Consider the following 19,247-nt stretch of genomic DNA (forward strand, 5'->3'; position numbering starts at 1 on the left):
CCCGAACAAGAGGTATTCTGAGACTGTATAGGTATGAGACTATACTGTTGAGGAGGGCATAAATGATTTGATTGGTACTACTCATAACAACAAGATGAATCTTCTTTTCGGGAGCCCAACTCATAAAAACTCCATGGTTAAGTGTGCTTGCCTTGGAGCAATATTGGGATGGGTGACCTCCTAGGAAGTTTTTCCGGGAAGTGCGTAAGTGAGGACAAAGCGCGCTGAAAAGACTCGTGTTGTTAGCGTGAGGTCAGTCATCAGATCGGGATGTTACATCCAACGTGCGTCTGAGACGCTCATTGGACGTGCGACGAATTCTGCAGTATGATAGCCCGCATACGTTGGTTTGCATCAAGGATCTGCTCTGGTGTCTCGCTGGGGTCAACTGTTATAGCACTCAGCTCCTTTAATTGCTCAAGTACACCCTGGAAAGAAACAACATGTAAACAAAATAAAAATTCATGCATAAATTGTAAAAAAAGACTAGTTGAGGGGGGGAGTTACTGCAACCGGACCTCTTGTTTCATGAGGGACCATAAAGCGGTGTGCGATTGTCTTGTACCATTTGAAGTACCGAGGCATTGTCATTGGACTTGGAGTATGTTGAGCAGCCACGCAATGAGGAGTGAAATTAAGAAATCTGACATGAAACTCCTCAACAGGGGGCATGTGGGCTGTTGGTAAATTGGGTTGATCCTTGAGCATCTGGAACTGCCTCATCACACGCTCTGGCATGTATGGTCGTATAATGCCTGAATGGCGAATCCAGTCACTATAAAGACACACCTGCTGAAAAGGCCAGTAAACTCTGTGCCTGTCATAAGGTATCCATATAACACTGTTCTCTGTAAGGTCGTCCAGGATAAGCCTCTTCTGATGCAGGTCCATATTCCCCCTCCTTGTCACCCATTTGCAAGCTCTCGCATCTCCCTCTTTATATTTTTTGTTCACATTTCTACCAAACAAGTCGGAGGGAAAATGCTCAAATATCCATGCCTGCAATCAAAGTGAACCTCAAAATGTTATACTTAGGACATAAAATTGGATTCAAAAAAAGAGGGCTAGAATCATACCTGAAACAGATTCAAGTAGCCTTCAAAGCTAGAAGTGCTCAGCTTCGTGGCTTCCTTAAGTTGGTCATAAAGGTAAGTCAATGCCATGACGCCCCATGCATACTCTCCAACCTTTTCCAAGTCCAGAAACAGCCCCAAATATGAAACCTCCACCTTGTTGTTTGTCTTGGCACATAAAATCGTCATCCCCACCAAACGCAGCAAGAAGGCTCTAGCAGCTTTCTTGGTCTTCCCCTCCTTGGTCATCTCCTCAGCCATCTTCATGAGCCATGTATACCGAGCATAAGGTCCTAAGGACCTCCTGATCTCCACTTCAGCATCATCATGTGTAACACCAAGCTGCTTAACCAGTACAGTGGCTGCTTCCTCACGAGTCAGGTTGGGAGAGTGATGAACTTTCCCTCCACAGGAATGTGTAGCAAAGAACTAACATCATCTAGTGTGATGGTCATCTCTCCAAATGGTAGATGGAAAGAGAAAGTCTTCGGCTGCCATCTCTCCACAAACGCCGACAACATGGCCCTGTCCACCGAGGGAAAGTTGCATGTCATCAGAGGCAATAGACCAGCAGCCTCCACCCTTCCCTTTACGTACTTCGAAAAGCATTTTAACACATGTGGTTTCTTCTCCTTGTCGTTCCCAAGCAAAGCATTCCCATGGTGGTAAGTCTTGATGATACCCCGATCATGCATTTTATGTGGGTCTTTGTAATGCTTGACCGAAAAAGTATTATTTGATGAGGCAGGGAAAGACTTCGTTGACGTTTTATGCAGCTTCTTAACATTCCCTTTAGCAACCGTGGTAAGACTTGTGCAGGAGGAGTCGACCATAGGGCCAGTCACAATTGGTTGTCTCAATTCACTCTATTAAAGTTTGGAGGATCACAAACAGGAGTGTATGCTTGACCCTGTGGTAATTAAACAACTGCCATTGAAGCCGCCGCCATCACAATCTTATTGTACGAATCTGAAACTCAACATAGATGACACTGACCCCACGTACTTTACATGTCCCAAAGCTAAATGCACTTATAACCTGGTCACCACTTGTGAAGATAAAAAATGCTCGTGTGGGGAACTTTTGACCCATCAAGTTTTCATGATAAATTTCCGCGGAGGATTTGTTAACGATGATCTGACTTTTCTCATCACTGACGACTTGACTGTCATGCCCAACTCTATTGAACAGACAAATCTGCTCCTAAGCACTAGTTCGGTCAAGGAAGTGATTGTGGCAAGTTTATAGTAACCCAAATTCTCTACTTTGTCATGTGTTTAGGTCTGTTTATTACTTTATTTCTCTCATGGTAATATTCTGACAGCGAGGAAATCATACAAGTCAAGCTCTGGTTGGAGCAATATTTACAAAGCAGGTCAAGTTATGCATGAAGGGGGTTCTTGACGTATTTGCAATGGACGATGTGTAAAACCTTGGGAGAACTGTTGGTTACCCCAAGAAGCTTCTATGATCTATCGAGAGGAGGTCACCCAATTATTGAATATTATTTGGTTCACTGATTTATTGGCAACTTCTCTTACAGCTTGGAACCAGGATCTGGTGGAGTTTGTGTTATGGCCTCCTACAGGCTACATGCCATTGTGTGTTGACTATCCCTCTATTTTGCACTACGAGGATGATATTTTTTCTAACCCTATTATGTGGATGACCAGTATTCAACAAAAACAAGCTATCATTTCGTTAGGAAAAATGGGTGGGCGACCATGGCATCTTCGTTAGGATTGCTCTTCCTGTCGGCACATTGTTGGAAAAGTTGTGGAAAGCATATTCTTTCCCTCGGTACAAGGAGACAGCTTGTCGTCCTTGTTTGAGCCTTCTTCCAGTGCGATCTAACCTTATTGGCTGAGGGACGAAGATGAACTTAGTGTTCTCGTAGTGTCTTTCCTCTCTTGAAACAACAAATAATGCGCTTTTATTTGGAATTGTCTTACAACTAATGTGGTTTGCTTGGTTCCTTGGTATTAGAGTGGAGTGGATTGTATTAACTTTATGCATGAGTTTATATGTGAATTTTTTTTTTACTTTGGCTGATGTTGATAGTGCATGTACTCTTATCTCCTTGTTTTACTCTATTTGGGAGGACCAAATTAACATGTTGTTCCACCACCAACTTGTTGCATTACTGGATTCTCTGTTGCGAAGTTTTGCTACGCTACGTTTTTCTTTGATGGCTTCCAATCCTCCAATCTGACCGGTTTGAGGGAGCTTCCTTTGACGTGGGCACGACCTCCTTTAGACGTGGTGAAGGTCTCTTTGATGCTTCTGTTACTGCGTCTAGCTTAGATGGTTTTCATTTTATAGCACAGTATGTTTGTGGGGAGGTCCTTGCGGCGACATTTTATCTCTTTTGCTTGCTTAGACTATGTGTTTTCGATTGACTCCTTCAATGGTCATAATTTTGTGACGGATGGTTTGGCTGAATTTCTTTTTTGTATAGTGACTTTGTTTGGATTGAGGAAGCTTTGTCGGAGTATTTCCTTGATCCATGGTGATGTACTGACCTTTGTGCCTAACGTTTCTTTGTAATCCATCTCGATCAGTTTCAAAAAAATCATACATTTTGTTTGGATAGAAAATAATTAGATGATTTTCCGATGTATCAAAAAAGAAAATAATTAGATGATGAATATTTTTTTCAAAAAAAAATGAGTCCAAGAAAATAACAAAAAATCTACATGTCACTTGAGTAAATAAATAAAGAATATATTTTTTGTTTAATTAGATATAATAGTTTTTTTAAAGAAATTAGATATAATAGTTAAAAGAAAAAACATAAAATTGATATGATTTCTTTTTTATTGTAATAAAATGAAAAATATTCAAGTGACTCAACCTAAATACGTAGATAGATGTTTTCCAAATGTAACCAAAATACGTTGATAGATAAAAACATAAAACTTTTTTTTTGAAACTAGATAAAAGCATAAAACTAGCCATATATGATTTACAAAATACCTTCACTTATAACATATTTTCAAATAACATATTCTACAAATACTACTCTGATTAATCCACAATTATTCTTCAAATACTACAATTCTACAAATAACAAATTATACAATAACCTTCATTTTATACTACAGTCTTAGGGAAGGAAATGCCCCAACAGATTTTATGGCTAAGCTTGGTGCAGATATGTATGTGGTGTGAACGGTGTTGTTTACAGCTCCGCCTGCGGGCCTGGCCCCTCTCTTGTTGGCTGATAGTCTTGGTGTTCCTCACTTGAGGCCTTAGTTTTTCCATTCCTTTGCGTCATCTACCAAAAAAAAATAGAGTCATTTTAAACTTAATTATGAATTAAAGTAAAGCTAAGGATTAGAATAGAAAAGTGTAGAATAAGAATTATAAATTGAATATATAAAATAACATAAGGGTTAGATACTGAATAATAAATATGAGAGAGAATAAAAAAATTAAGAAAATGATTTGAAACTGAATAAAATTAGGGAAAGTAATAGAAATTGAATTGGAATAGGAATTGTATAAAAGATATTAGTATAGTTTATGCTTCGGAAAATAAAATAATGAGACAAGCACGACTCAGAGGAACAGACCGAGGATCTCTCAAGGTAAATGTGAGAGATCTTTAAGATATGAACATCTGAGGGAGGAGAGTGGGCATGCAATCTCGCAAGCCAATATGCAACATATCACACTATATCTAACTAGTGCAATTTAATTAAGATTATTTGATAATAGGTGATATTCTTTTTTTTTGTTACAAGGAGGGCTTAAGCCCACAATAGGTGATATTCTTGGTCAACCATAATAAGTGATATCCAAATAAAAAGTATACATGAATTCAGATAATTTTGATATTCTGTTAATCTCACTTTCATAAGTTGTGTGTAAATGAAGAAAATTAAATATTTAAGGTAAAAGGTTGTTGTGAGAAAGTATATGCGATCTTCCAAAGTGAATCTCAAATTCATGATTTAAGAAGAGTTAGCAAAAGAAGGAAAGGCAAGGACTAATTCCAACGTGTTATTGTATATAAATAAATGCATGCATTCCAGCCAACCATATATACAAAGAAGCTGTTACGGTATTCCATATATTTCTACCCCTTCTTTCCTTCAAATTTGATTAGTTTCACTAATTGGGCCGTTTCAAACGGGGAAGTCAAATTAAGACACGTTATTTTTGCTAACCAACCTTTTAGTCTCACCCTCACATTCATTATGGTAAAATTTCTATTTCTTTTGAATTTACTATAACTAAATTTACATTATACACTCATCATGATGATGATGATGATATTAAGGAATCTATTATAATTCAAACTTCCTCAGTCTCTCTTCTAATTAAGGCCATAAGTACCCCCCTTGATTTTCTAACTTATTGTAGACTTTAAAACTATATATTTCATTAGCTTAAGTTTCTTCATCATCATTCATTCCAATAAACAAAATATACAGAGTTTATTCTTAACCTTCTTCCTTAATGTCATTTGCATTATAGACCAATCCATTCACCATTCTCAGTTTACTCTTGGTAAGTCTATTTTCCCCCTCTTCCATTATTATATCAATCATTTTACCTCATTCACAAAACTAAAACTGTATCTTTAACATTCACATTCAACCTCTTTATGTAATGTTTCCCTGGGTTTGTTTATTTGTTGCTATATTCCTTTAAAAACAATGTCACATCATTTTTTAAAAATTAATGAACATTGTAAATTTTTATGGTAGATAATAATATATTTCCATTATCATCTCTTCTCTATTGCACTTTCCCTCTGAGTGCAGCAACAAATATTGGAGAAAAGAGAACAAGTTTCAGTTTCCTTGAACAGTGACAACTAAGAGAGAAACATGAAATTTTTATGGATATTATGCGTATTTATGTAAAGGTAAAAGATTTAGTATTCATGTAAGGTGATGTGGAATATCAATATCATGCTATGAATACAATATGAATGTCATGTCAGAAAGGACCTTTCAGCAATAGCCTCTACATAGGTCGATGAAGGGTCTTATGTTCATTTTTATTACCAATGCCTAAGAGGGTACCTGTGTTTTCACCCCTTTGTTTGGAAAGGCCTAAACTTTAATGGCTTCTTCTTCCTGTTACATTATAATAATTGTGGATTGTTTCAGTCCTCAACCTGCTTCTGCATGGTGATTTTAATGTTTTTTTTTGGAACATGTTCTCTCTTCTTGTCGGTGAAATTGTATATTTCTTTCCATTTTTTTAGGTGAGTGCTGATTAGTAGCACTGAACATTGCAGCATCTGTGCTTGTTTTCTTCTTTGTTTTTGTTTTTTTGTCTGAGTCATTTACTCCTTCACACGTCATGCATTGTTTCTAAACATCAAGGTTGTTCTTGTTGTTGAAGGATAAATGGTATCAACATCTTGTGTTAGCAATAGTCCATTTCCGATGAAAGAGGCAGCTCCGATCTCTCATTCGTATCCGGTACCTCTTGCAAAGTATGAGGAGGTTGTGGCAAATCCCAAGCTCTTCATATTTACCTTGGAGAAGCTACATGCTTCCATGGGTACCAAATTCATGTAAGTCATTTTCTTTTTTTTTTCCCTCAAAGTTACTCTTAGCACATTTGGGTCAACTTCATTTTAATCAGAATAAATTCTGAAACGCAGAACCTACTCATAGAAGCTTCTCCCCATAATTCATTCTTGCTTCAGAATCAATTGTAGAACAGTTTGCAAACATGCACTCTTTTGAGTTTGAGTTTCTCTGAAGTCTATTTGAGAGTTTATTTATGCTGTTACTCTGCCATTGTAGGTTCAGTTCACTATTTTTTCTTAGGAAAAAAAATGGGGTGGGGTTTTCTCAGTTTCATGTTTTCCCTGAGATTTATGATAATGCTATTCTTTTTTTGTTTTTTTTTTTGGTGGAGCTTTTTGAGATTCTATTCCATTGTCGAAGATTTGAAAACCTTTCTGCGCTACTGACTGACATTTTGTTTCAGGATTCCTATTATTGGTGGAAAAGAACTAGATCTGTGTCGCCTCTTCATTGAAGTGACTTCTCGTGGAGGGTTTGAGAAGGTGAGATGTGAATATTTAAAATTTGGCTTTCTGCTGTTGTCTTTACTAACTAATGTGTTCAATTGTTGAATGTTCTGTACTACTGTGTGTGATTTTTTTCTTTCTAAATCTCTTTCTATTTTGAATTCAAGATCAACATTTCTTCCTTTAAAGTATATGGCAATATGCTGAGCTAGAAATCATGGATTGTGTCCAAGTATGGACACATTAGGTGGTTTTGCTAATTGCTTGATTTTCAGACAGAACAACTTTTTAGCCAAAAGTTCTAACTGTGGCATTTTGATAACAAATTTTCTTAACACATATAAGCTCAAAGACATTCTATCTATCCTCAGCTGGATTGAAATTTGGAATCTGCGTTGATAGTTCAATTAAGATATTCTGTTTGTGCTTGTCTGCATTTTAGCATAGTAATTTAGGAATATATGCTAAATTTATGTGGTTTTGCTGGTTAGTAGACATTTTTTTTCTGATATAAACATCTTCATTTCTTCTGTTGATGGACAAACAAGTGTACTATAAAGTTCTCATTAATTCAATTCAGTGGTTATCAAAAGTTTGTTTGAGGGATAATTAATTCTTGAATAAGCATTTATATAGCTGACCACAAGCAATTGTTGGCATTTTGAGAAATATGGTTGGAGTGAGGTATGCTCTCAGGAGAGTTGATTGGGAGAGATTATTCTTTTGCAGCTGATCACAAAAAGTTTTGACTGATTAATATGTTATGGTGTTGGTTGTAGTTAGACTAATAGCATGTTTGGATCAACTTATTTTTCTTATTGATAGCTAGAAGCTGCTCATAGAAGATTCTCCCCATAATTGATTACGGCTTTAGAATCAATTGTATAAATATTTCCAAACATGTCTTAAGTTTTTTGGCCACAAACAAAGGAGGTTGTTGTTGGCTGCATATGTATAGAAACTGGAATCCACTCACAGTAAAGCTGGCCACAACAGACATATTTTACTGTTAAGGAAGGTTTCCTTTTAGTTTTTCCTCATATTGATGTTTATAGAGGGAGACAACTTTTCTAAACAGTCTGTCCTTTTCATCTTAATTGGGGCTGGTGAAATACAGAAGGTTGTATGAATGAATGAGAATTGGAATTCAAATCACACTCTCCCTCTTTCATGCTTTGCCATTTAGATAGTTTTATTTTTTTCACATCACACTCTTTGTCCTTCTATCTGATGTACCATGTTTTGGTGCCTTGTTTGTGAGATGAGCAGTGCTGGTTGCTCACCAGGACTTTTTTGTTATGTGGGTGTAGTGTTTAAAAGCAGTGTTTAACAGGTTTTGTGTATGTTGATTTGGTTCTGGTGTGGTTGTTATAACTTATAATAGCACTCTAATATGTCTTGCAGCTTATAAAAGAGAGAAGATGGAAAGAAGTAACTTCAGTTTTCAATTTTCCATCAACAGCCACAAATGCTTCTTTCGTGCTGCGGAAGTACTATGCTTCATTGCTTTACCACTATGAACAAATCTACTTTTTTAAAGCCAATCGATGGATCCCTCCAACTTCTGGTCCGTGCTTCTTCTATATGAAATTGCTTGTTTGAACATGAACTATTTCCACGGTATGTTTCTTATGAATAAAATGGAAAATGCACTTTTTGTCAGGTGCTCTGCAGAGTCACGCAGCCCCGCCAGTTCCTGCTCGAACGACACAATTTTTGCAGCCTTCTCCAGCAATTCAACCAGTTGTCTTTCATCAGTCAAGTGCTAATGCTGCTGAATTTTCTAAAGGTCATTTTTCAACTCAAAATACAATTGATACCACAAATAAAGGAAAGGGGAAAACTGGAGTATATATGATCGAATAATGATTCATAGACATTGATACGGTAAAAACACCTTCAAACACCCCTTTTTCCTGCGGATTTGGCCAAATAATACACTGAACTAACCACCTAAATACACATGACTAACCATAAAGCACATAACCGTGTAAAGTTGAAATTCCTAAATTAGGAATTTGGCCAAATAATACACTGAACTAACCACCTAAATACACATGACTAACCATAAAGCACATAACCGTATAAAGTTGAAATTCCTAAATTAGGGATTTGGCCAAATAATACACTGAACTAACCATAACCAGAACCGTATAAAGTTAAAATTCCTAAATTAGGGATTTGGCCAAATAATACACTGAACTAACCACCTAACCATAAAATATGGTTAGTCATGTGTATTTAGGTGGTTAGTTCAGTATATTATTTGGTCAAATCAGCAGGAAAAAGGGGTGTTTGAAGGTGTTTTTACTGTATCAATGTCTATGAATCATTATTGTATATGATCATAAGAATTTTTAGCCTCAGCTTTTAATCCTCTTAGTCATATTGGAGATTAGGAATTGCTTACGAAAAGGTGGAGTAAACATGATGACAAAAATATCAATCTAAGACCTTCTCACACACATGCTACCTGCAAAGTTAATTAATCAATCTGGTTAACTAGATTGGGTCTAGTGTCCTATCTTTGGAATGCAAGTGTTGTGTCTCATCTCCATGTGGGCTTGAAGGATAAATGAGAAAGATGAGGAGCATGGTTCCTAGAACCGGTTTTTAAATGATGAAATTGTTGAGCCTGAATAATGGATGACTTACAATCAAAGGTTTGTTTGAGACAGGTTGTAGGGATCCTCACCTGCACATTCTATCTCCACTCCAGCCTCTCAGTTGTTGGATACAACAAGCACACTAAAAATTTATTTATGTATTTATAATACATGTTAGTCAGTTAGTTTCTTTTGATTTTCTCCATTCTGTTAGTAAGTTGTTAGTTAGGTGCAGCATTAGTTTAGCTTTGATAAATGAATCAGACTTAGTGAATGGATCACTTGTCTTTTCTCCCACTAGTATGTATAGTGGCTATAAATATGAGAACTAGCAGAAAGTAAACTTATATAAAAAGAAGTAATAGAATAAGAAGCATCACAAGCATGATAGGTTGAAGGTGATTTATCAATTCATATCACTCATTTTCCAAGAATGAGAAAAAAATAGCACAAACCTTAGCTACAAATTACAATATATTCACTTCAACAAAATAAGCTCTATCCAATAAAAAAGAAGTTAATTGAAAAACTGTTCAACAACTGAGGAACGGTGACAGGTAGCTAACTAACATCCCTTCCCTTCTTAGTTCTTATGCAATCAAAAAGAAGTAATATGTGTCTGACCTTTGATAGATAAGATTCAAATTTAACTTCTCTAAAAGGAAAGTGCATTTAGAGCAGTCATAGACTCATAACAATCAATAGAAAAATGAACTATTAAATATTTCAATAAAACACTTGTAAGAATCTAACACCAGTATCATTGTGTTTTTAGCAGTTAAGCAGTTGAGCGAAAGAATGAACTGTATATGGTGGGTCTTTCTATTTATTTTTCTACAGTATTAATTTATGGCAACTGCGACATATCCTTCTATGGTGTTACATTTTTGTTTTTGTCTTGGTTTTGTTGATGACAAATGCACTACATAACTTTCTTGAATATATTTCATGGATCAGTTAAATAAGTAGTAGTGGTTGTTGTCAATTGTCTTTGGCAGGATCTTCAGTGGTTGGAGTCATTGATGGGAAATTTGAAAGTGGGTATCTAGTTTCAGTTTCTTTAGGTTCAGATATGGTCAAAGGTGTACTCTATGAATCTCCACAAACCCCTATGTTGCCTGCATCTGCATCACATCATCAAAGCATTATAGCTAAGAACAACAATACCCCTGCTGTATTGGGTGTCCAGCGTCGCCGTCGCAGGAAGAAATCAGAAATAAAAAGGAGGGATCCTGCTCATCCAAAACCCAACCGAAGCGGCTACAATTTCTTCTTTGCTGAGCAGCATGCAAGACTAAAACTACTAAACCAAGCCAAGGACAGGGATATTAGCAGGATGATTGGAGAACTATGGAACAAGTTAAAAGAGCCTGAAAGATCAGTAAGCAACTTGTTAAATCTTCATACTTCTTTTAGTATAAAACTACAAACCATTCTCCATTCATGCTTCAGTTCTTGAGTTTAGTAACATGTTTTGTTTTCACTGATATTAAGGTTTATCAAGAGAAGGCTATTAAGGATAAAGAGAGGTACCAAGCAGAAATGGAGGGTTACCGTGAGAGACTGAAGATGGGCAATGTCATCAGTGATGCTGTGCCACTGCAACAAAGGCTCCCTGAATCAGATGCATCTTTGGTGGATGTGGACATAAAATTGATTGGTTCTCCTCAAACTCCTGTGGAAAGCACTTCTAGTGGAAGTGACTATGAAGATGATGATATCAATATGGGTGCCACCTCTCCTGAAGTAGAAGTGGGTGTTGAAGCTACCTATGTGGGTTCAGACAAGCCATCACAGGATTATGAGCTTCTTCCCCAATGCCAGAGAGAAGGGGATGCTGGAGTTCAGGATGTGCAAACGATGAATGAGAGCAAGACTATGCTAGCATTAATTTAGTGCAGAGAACAGTTTTTTTCTTTATTCATGTAATAAGACCAGGTAGGATTTATTTCCAGTGTTTAGGTTTGTCACATTTAGTTTTGTCTTTTCAAGATTAATTCAGGAGTTCATATTCTCTGCATTTTAAAGTACACTAGGATTAGGATTGTACCCGTGCAATGCATGAAGAAACGACTCTTTTATTAAAATGAATTTCGTAATTTATTAAAATTAATTAATCAATTTACATACATACTCATTTTAATTCCTATCTTTTATTCATTTTAATATGCATGTATTACACACATATATACATATATAATTATATATACCTAACGGATGTCGACCGCAGTGGTAAAAAGTGATTGTTTGAACCCCTAGTCGAAAATTTGATTCTTAAGAGCCGCACTCTTCAACAAACATTTGGCCTTCAACACATCTGAGTCGAAATTGCGAGCCATGGATTTTGAAATAACAACTAACATTTTATAAAATAAATTGATAATAGTAATAATGTCCAATAGAACTCTTTACTATGTTTGCCACCAAGCCCACCATTATTTTCAACCTCCATCTTGGGCGAATTTAATTAGAGCTAAATTTCTTCCTCACCATATCTGTTTATTTTTTGGCATATCACATTACAAAAAAAAATTATTGACCATATTTAACTATGGGGAGTGAAAATAAATGTGTATTTAACTAATATTACTCTTACGGACATTTTTGCATATATCCTGACACCCATTGTCCCTCCAAGCCATGCTTTTTCATATGTCTGGACATTTTGTTTTCACAGGATTTCACTTAGATATAATTAAAAATCAAACTTGAGGAATAAAATGAGAAGAGGGTTTTTTTTTAGATAAGCCATAGAAGAGGGTTTGAAAGTAGTAACCTAAAGTTTAAAGACTTGCTGCATTAATTACTGCAACCGAAAGTGAACATACTTTAAATAGAATCCTATTATGTTCAGACTTACCAGGTCTCGTACTTGTCATCCTGAAGTAAAGAAAACCTAGTATCCTTTGTGTGATAAATTAAATTGTGTTAATTGAATTGTTTTCTTCCTTTTCTCTAACTCAGAAAAAAAATTAAAAAATGGAAAATAATCATAAATGGAGTGTTTGTGTTTACATAATCCTATAATAGTGAAAAAAGTTCCCTCATACCATTGAGAAATTTAAAGAGAAGTATGCCTTCAAGAGTTACAGACTCACAGCTTTTATGGAAATCCATATTTACACAAGCTCATGCCAATTGCTTGGACAAGCCTAACTCCTAATCATATTATCTCTATCATCCTCTCCATTCCCAACAATCATCTATGGATTTATTTTGATCCATTGTCAATATAAAATATGAGTAAACATTCAAGTTGATCTTCTAAAGTTACATTTGGTAATATTCCAAAAAAAATTGGTCAACAAATCAATCACTCAAATATTTCAGGGGTTGTCTAAATAACCCATGACACAAATTGGGTTAAATAACCCAAAGTTTAGGTGTTCCAATAACAATGTAACATGTGTCTTTATGAATTACAACTCATCTTATTATTCTTTTTATTTTATATTTTCATAATAGTGATTTTATCAAATAATCTATTTGCATAATAAACCAATTAATTAACATAGTTAAAATAGAGCCCCTTTTCCCAAAAAATAAAATAAAATTAGAACCCAGTCTTCTACGGCTTCTGGGCAAGGGGAAGAAGAAGATTCAAAACCAAACTGATGTAAACCTTAAAATTTATCTTTTTCTTTTCCATCATTGAAGAAATTAAACCTTCCAGAAAAATTTGGTCACTCTAAAAATCCTAAAACATCATTTTTTAACTACTACATGATCTAACAAAATCCAATCCACTACCAATAGTCTGAACAAGAGCACTTGCCATCATTAAAATGGTGAAACCTATATGCATCTCGTAATGTGATTTTCCTACCAATAATTTCACTAACTAGCTTGAAAACAGAGTGGCAATCACCACAAACACGGATATTCTTGAAAATTCTAATAGGTGAGCCTTCTGGACTATTGATCAACCCAAATGCAAGTGCAATTCTCTCACTATGATTCCAAAGATTATGCTCCTTTTGTTCTTCATCTGTATCTTGCAAAACATAGCTTGTGTCAGGCACATAGCCTGCCTCTCTAATCATCTTCTTGAGCTCCTCCAACTTTGCATCGATTTGTGCTACTTGTGGATGAAAATGGTCTCCCATTCCGAAAGAAGTAACCTTGTTTTTCAACTTGATCCAACTACAGGCAGGTTTCTTCTTAATGTTTTGTGTTTCCATTTGCTTTCTCACATTCTCTACATCTCCCCACCTTCTGGTAGATGCACAGACATTGGAGTAAAGAACATATGCTGAATCATCGGATGAGTCCAGCTCAAAAAGACGGTTAGCTGCTTTCCTTCCACGGTCCAAATCACCATGAGTTTTACACGCAGCTAACAGGCTACGCCACACGAGGTCATTTGGTGGAATCGGCATCTTGTTAATAAAAGTTTCAGCCTCCGCAAGCCTTCCAGAACGCCCAAGAAGATCAATTATGCATACACAATGCTCTATTCCAACGGGGACACCAAATTCAGTAGTCATTGAAGAGAAGTATGCAAGACCCTCATCCACCAACCCCCCATGGCTGCATGCAGACAGAAGAGAAACAAAAGTGACATGATCAGGTCTCAGTCCCAGATCAAGCATCTCATGAAAGGCCTTCCTAGCCTGGTGGAAAAGCCCATGTCTGGCTAATGCTGATATTATAATGTTCCAAGACCTCTGTGACCTGCTTCTTGGTGGGGGAAGGATTCTAAAGACATCATCAATTTCCCCACATTTTCCATACATATCCATTGTAGCATTTAGAACATAATCATTTGACTCAAGCCCAAGTTTAATAATCAAGCTATGAAGCTGCTGACCTTCATCCAGTACCGTCAAGTTACCGATAACAGCAAGAGCTGCAGAGAAGCTAAACTGGTCTAACTGAACACCATCATTTCGCATATTTGCAATAAGTTTTAGTGCCTCCTCACCAGGCCCAAAATGACAATGTGCTGAAAGAATGGCATTCCAAGTGCTAGAATTCTTATTAGTTAATACATCAAAAATGTAGTAACTAGAATTAAGATCACCGCATTGGGAATACATTGTAATTAGGGAGCTTTGGATATGTGTATCTAACTCAAAGCCTGCCACAACTATGTGTGCATGGATCGGCATTCCATGTCCTAAAAGATAGTTGGGAGACAAACAAGCACTGAGAAGATTAAGAATGGTGATGTAGTTTACAGGCATACCTTCTTCTCTCAATAAATTGAAAGCTTCAATTGCTGCATTTGGTTCTTCGTTATCAGCATGGCTACCAATCAATGCATTCCAAGTTACCACATCTCTCTTAGGCATAATTTTGCATACCCGACGTGCTTCAGCCATCGAGCCAAACTTCCCATACATGGTCACCAATGTGTTACCTATGATCGAATTGTGATGTAGCCCAAAAAGAATAACATAGGCGTGAGCATTCTTTACTTTTTCTAAACTGTAACAGGCAGATAATGCAGTGGTGAAAGTAACGTAGTTCATTGCCCTTTTTGTTTGGAGCATCTCAATTAAAAGTCGCATGGCACGCTGATGCTTTCCATCCTCAACGTAGCCTGCCATCATGGAATTCCATGAAATTAAATCTTTCTCTGGCATTGCATGAAATACAAACTCTGCATCCTCAGATTTTCCACCCTGAGAATACATACTCAAAAGACTATTGCATACACAAACATTTGATTCTAGTCCAGATTTTACTATTAGACCGTGAAGTCCTCTTCCCCACCTCAAATTTTGTGCAGAGCCACATGCAGATAACAAGGTTGACATGGTAATATAATTTGTTTCTGTGTGAGTATGACGCATCCGAAAAAAGTGCCCTAGAGATTCTTCAAAATGCCCATTATGTACACTTGCAGTAATGATTGAATTCCATGAAATAGTGTCACGTTCCTTCATGTTATCAAACACACAAGACGCCTCCTCTACATCATCGCAATTACCAAACATGGATATAAGGGAGTTTGCCACAGATACACTAGTTTCTAATCCAGATTTGATTACATTTCCCAGTATCTGATAGCCCAAGGTTTTATCCGCGAGCATTCCACAGGTTCTAATAACTGTAGCCATTGTATTTTGATTACAATGTAACCCACTGCGTCTCAAATGCTGGTAAGTATCTATAACTTCTTTTAGATGCCCTTTATCTGCATAGCCAACCATCAAAGTTGTCCACGAGACTATATTCGGTTCATCAATCTCTTCAAAGAGTTTGTTAGCCTCAGAAACGTCACCATAAGTACCGTAAAAGTGCAGCAGAGAAGTAGCAACGAACACATCAGACATCAAACCGCATTTGACAACATAGCCATGAATCTGAAGTGCCTCTTCAGTAATGTACCCTGATCTAGCAAAGGCAGACACCAAACTAGAAACAACATAACCGGTAGGCTTGACACCATATTGACACATGTAGCAGAAGAATTGCATTGCTTCATGGTAGCAACGAACTCGAACAAAGCCCGACATCATGTTATTCCAAGAAGCTTCATTTCTGTTTTGCATTTTATCGAATACGTGATGTGCATATTGAATGTTACCAAGCTTAGAGTACATGGTAACCAAGGTGTTTGCATCGAATGTAGAAAGTTGAATAACACCTTTGACACAAAAGGCATGCAATGCTTTGCCAAGAATTTGTTGAGTGATTTGTGAGAAACCCTTTTGAGGAAAGCATGAAAGTTGGGGGTTAGGGTGGTCTTTGAGAGGGCAATAGAAGCCACCTTTTTGTTTTGTACATGTATTGAACTGGTTCTGGTTCTGAGTGTGAACTAGAGCAAGAGTAGAAAGGTTTCTTCTACAATGCCTAGCCAAATAATGAAGCCTGGTAAATAAAAACTGCAAATGGGTCACTGCCAAATTATTTGTTGTCATCCCATCCCATAGTCTGATTGATCCAACAATGAATATCAGATAAGACAAGCAAGTTTGCAGAATGAAGCAACAGTAAATAACAGATAACAGAGAAGTTGGTTGAGCTGAGATTGATTTCAGGGAGGGGCGCGGGTTGCCTTGGTGTGGTACTGGTACTGGTACTGGTAAGCGGTAGCCGTGTGCTTTTCTTCTCTCTCTAAGGTTGACTAGGCAGTAGAAAAATTCAGAATTATTTTTTGTTCAATGGAAAATCTCTTTATTTTATTTTATTTTATTTTTGTCAATAATGGAAAATCACAGATCATGTCAAAAAAAAAAATCACAGGTGTTAAATTTGATACCCCACTCAACCAATTTAACACCACACTTTGAAGCTTCCGGGATTTAAATCCACGTAATTTTCGGGTTCTAATTCCCGGAACCTATTTTATATTTTTTCAGGTTTTAAAATTCGAAAAAATCATAATCTCAATTGAAAAGTGTTATGGGTTCTAAGTCTCATAACCTATTTTATGTTTTCCGGTTTATAAAACTCATAAACACCATAATCCAAGTTCCAATAACATTTCGGGTTCTATTTCCCGTAACGTTTCGCTTTCTAATTCTCAAAACGTTCTAGGTTCTAAAACTCGGAAAAAGCTTAAATCCCAGAAAAATTAATTAATTAATTAACAACGTGAACGAAAAGAAAGAGAAGAGGAAGATGAAAAGGGAATGAAGAGTGAGAGAGAATGGAGAATGAGAGGGAATGAAGAGCGAGAGTGTAAGATAGTAGGGTAAATTCAATCGGTGATTTTCTCATTCATTAAAATGGGTATAAATATACAAAGCATATGACCAGTCAACTCATAAATATATGAGACTAATTAACCTAATTACAGGAGAACAATTAGCTTAATTACAGGAGAATAATTCCTATTCTATCACACCCCCGTAGTTGAAGCGGGAGGTTCACGGACGCTGAGACTAGTCCTAAAATCATCAAATAGAACTCTAGGAAGGCCTTTGGTGAAGATGTCCGCAATCTGGTGACGAGAAGGAACATGAAGGATGCGCGCCTGACCACGGGTGACCTTCTCTCGAACAAAGTGAATGTCCATCTCAATGTGTTTAGTGCACTGATGTTGGACTGGATTGCCGGATAGGTAGATGGCACTAACATTGTCACAATACACCAAAGTAGCATGAGAAAGTGGAAAATGAAGCTCCAAAAGCAGGTTGCATAGCCAACATGATTCAGAGACCACATTAGCAACGCCTAGGTACTCAGCCTCAGCACTGGACCGGGAAAGAGTAGGTTGTCTCTTGGATGACCATGAAATGAGGTTGTCACCAAGAAACACATAATAACCAGAAGTAGACCGACGAGTGTCGGGACATCCACCCCAATCTGCATCAGTGTAGGAAATAAGCTTCTCGATAGGAGAAGGATATAGATGCAAGTCAAACTGTAAGGTGCCCTGAACATAACGCAGGATGCGCTTCAGTGCAAGCATATGCTCGGTGCGAGGGGCATGCATGTGAAGGCACACCTGCTGAACAACATAAGAGATGTCAGGACAGGTGAATGTGAGATACTGCAAGGCCCCAGCAAGACTCCGATATAAAGTAGGATCATCGCACGGAGTACCAACAGAAGTACTGAGTTTTTGCTTGGTGTCAACTGGAGTGGCAGAAGGATTGGACGAGGTCATACCGGCTCGAGCAATAATGTCACGTGCATATGTACTCTGACCGAGAAAAAGTCCACCGGCATGTCTGGTGACGGCAATGCCCAAAAAATAGCTCAACGGTCTCAAATCCTTCATAGCAAACTCTGAGGCGAGAAGAGTCATGATAGATTTGCGAAGGGCATGAGAGGAGCAGATGAGGATGATGTCATTAACATAAAGCAGGAGATAAGCCATGTCAGAGCCTCGTCTGTAAATGAAAAGAGAGTGATCGGAGGTGCTGTGCTGAAACCCAATGGTGGAGACATAGTCTGCAAAACGCTGGTACCATGCCCGAGGCGCTTGCATCAGCCCGTAAAGAGACTTCCGCAAGCGACACACATAGTAGGGATGGTTGGAGTCACGGAAACCCAAGGGCTGATGCATGTAGACTGTCTCATGTAGATCACCATGGAGGAAGGCATTCTGAACATCTAACTAGTGAATGGGCCAAGACCTGGAGAGGGCAATGGTGAGAAGAGTGCGAATGGTTGCTGGTTTCACCACAGGACTGAAAGTCTCGTCACAATCAACGCCTGCAATCTGTGACTTGCCCTCACCTACAAGGCGAGCCTTATATCGCTCAAAACAACCATTAGCGTTCGTCTTATGACGAAAAATCCACATGCAACGAATAATATTAACATCGCAAGGACGAGGAACCAAATCCCAAGTTTTATTTCTAATTAAAGCATCAAATTCAGACTGCATTGCGGATTTCCAATTTGGGTCTAAAAGAGCTGTCTTAGGGTTTTTGGGAAGAGGTGAGTTATGGGATCGTCAATGGTTACAGAAAGATTGAAGAGTTTTCTGGGTTTGTAGATACCACGCATGCTGCGAAGGAGGTGAAGGAGAAGATGAGAGGGAGTCAGAAGATGAGGAAGAGGATGGGGGGAGTTGTGGTGTGGTCACAGCGGGAGGCACTGTAGGAGTAAGGCTAGGGTTAGGTAAGGTGGATGGAGTAGTACACTGGTGAATGATAGAGGGAT

The 19,247-nt window shown here is 37.6% G+C and overlaps 3 protein-coding genes across 4 annotated transcripts; 1 reads left to right on the top strand and 2 right to left on the bottom strand.

Annotated features, from left to right (window-relative positions):
* The first annotated feature begins 5,411 nt into the window (after nucleotides 1–5,411).
* Nucleotides 5,412–11,745, top strand: LOC130729024 (high mobility group B protein 15-like). Of its 2 annotated transcripts, none has more exons than XM_057580638.1 (7): nucleotides 5,412–5,588; nucleotides 6,435–6,609; nucleotides 7,032–7,110; nucleotides 8,479–8,641; nucleotides 8,738–8,863; nucleotides 10,679–11,061; nucleotides 11,175–11,745. In XM_057580638.1, exons 2-7 carry the CDS (start codon nucleotides 6,440–6,442, stop codon nucleotides 11,574–11,576), a joined length of 1,323 nt encoding a protein of 440 aa, XP_057436621.1. In that variant the 5' UTR covers nucleotides 5,412–5,588; nucleotides 6,435–6,439; the 3' UTR covers nucleotides 11,577–11,745. The 2 variants fall into 2 exon arrangements, with proteins under 2 accessions (XP_057436621.1, XP_057436622.1); XM_057580639.1 differs by lacking the exon at nucleotides 5,412–5,588 and adding an exon at nucleotides 5,658–5,949.
* A 1,550-nt stretch (nucleotides 11,746–13,295) lies between these two features.
* Nucleotides 13,296–16,744, bottom strand: LOC130729025 (pentatricopeptide repeat-containing protein At3g24000, mitochondrial). Its single transcript, XM_057580640.1, has one exon. The coding sequence runs from the start codon at nucleotides 16,547–16,549 to the stop codon at nucleotides 13,427–13,429; it is 3,123 nt and encodes a 1,040-aa protein (XP_057436623.1). The 5' UTR covers nucleotides 16,550–16,744; the 3' UTR covers nucleotides 13,296–13,426.
* Nucleotides 16,745–17,472: 728 nt separating this feature from the next.
* LOC130718200 (uncharacterized mitochondrial protein AtMg00810-like) lies at nucleotides 17,473–18,645 on the bottom strand. The gene has a single exon (XM_057568720.1). It carries the CDS (start codon nucleotides 18,643–18,645, stop codon nucleotides 17,473–17,475), a length of 1,173 nt encoding a protein of 390 aa, XP_057424703.1.
* Between the last annotated feature and the right edge of the window lie 602 nt (nucleotides 18,646–19,247).

The sequence above is a fragment of the Lotus japonicus genome, chromosome 1, assembly GCF_012489685.1.
Source record: "Lotus japonicus ecotype B-129 chromosome 1, LjGifu_v1.2".
Classification (NCBI taxonomy): Eukaryota; Viridiplantae; Streptophyta; class Magnoliopsida; order Fabales; family Fabaceae; genus Lotus; species Lotus japonicus.

Coding starts and splice junctions, on each gene's coding strand:
- LOC130729024 (XM_057580638.1), top strand. CDS start 6,440: ATGGTATCAACATCTTGTGTTAGCAATAGTCCATTTCCGATGAAAGAG. Junction 7,111..8,478: donor CTCGTGGAGGGTTTGAGAAG/GTGAGATGTGAA, acceptor TATGTCTTGCAG/CTTATAAAAGAGAGAAGATG. Junction 8,864..10,678: donor TGCTGCTGAATTTTCTAAAG/GTCATTTTTCAA, acceptor TGTCTTTGGCAG/GATCTTCAGTGGTTGGAGTC.
- LOC130729025 (XM_057580640.1), bottom strand. CDS start 16,549: ATGACAACAAATAATTTGGCAGTGACCCATTTGCAGTTTTTATTTACC.
- LOC130718200 (XM_057568720.1), bottom strand. CDS start 18,645: ATGCATCAGCCCTTGGGTTTCCGTGACTCCAACCATCCCTACTATGTG.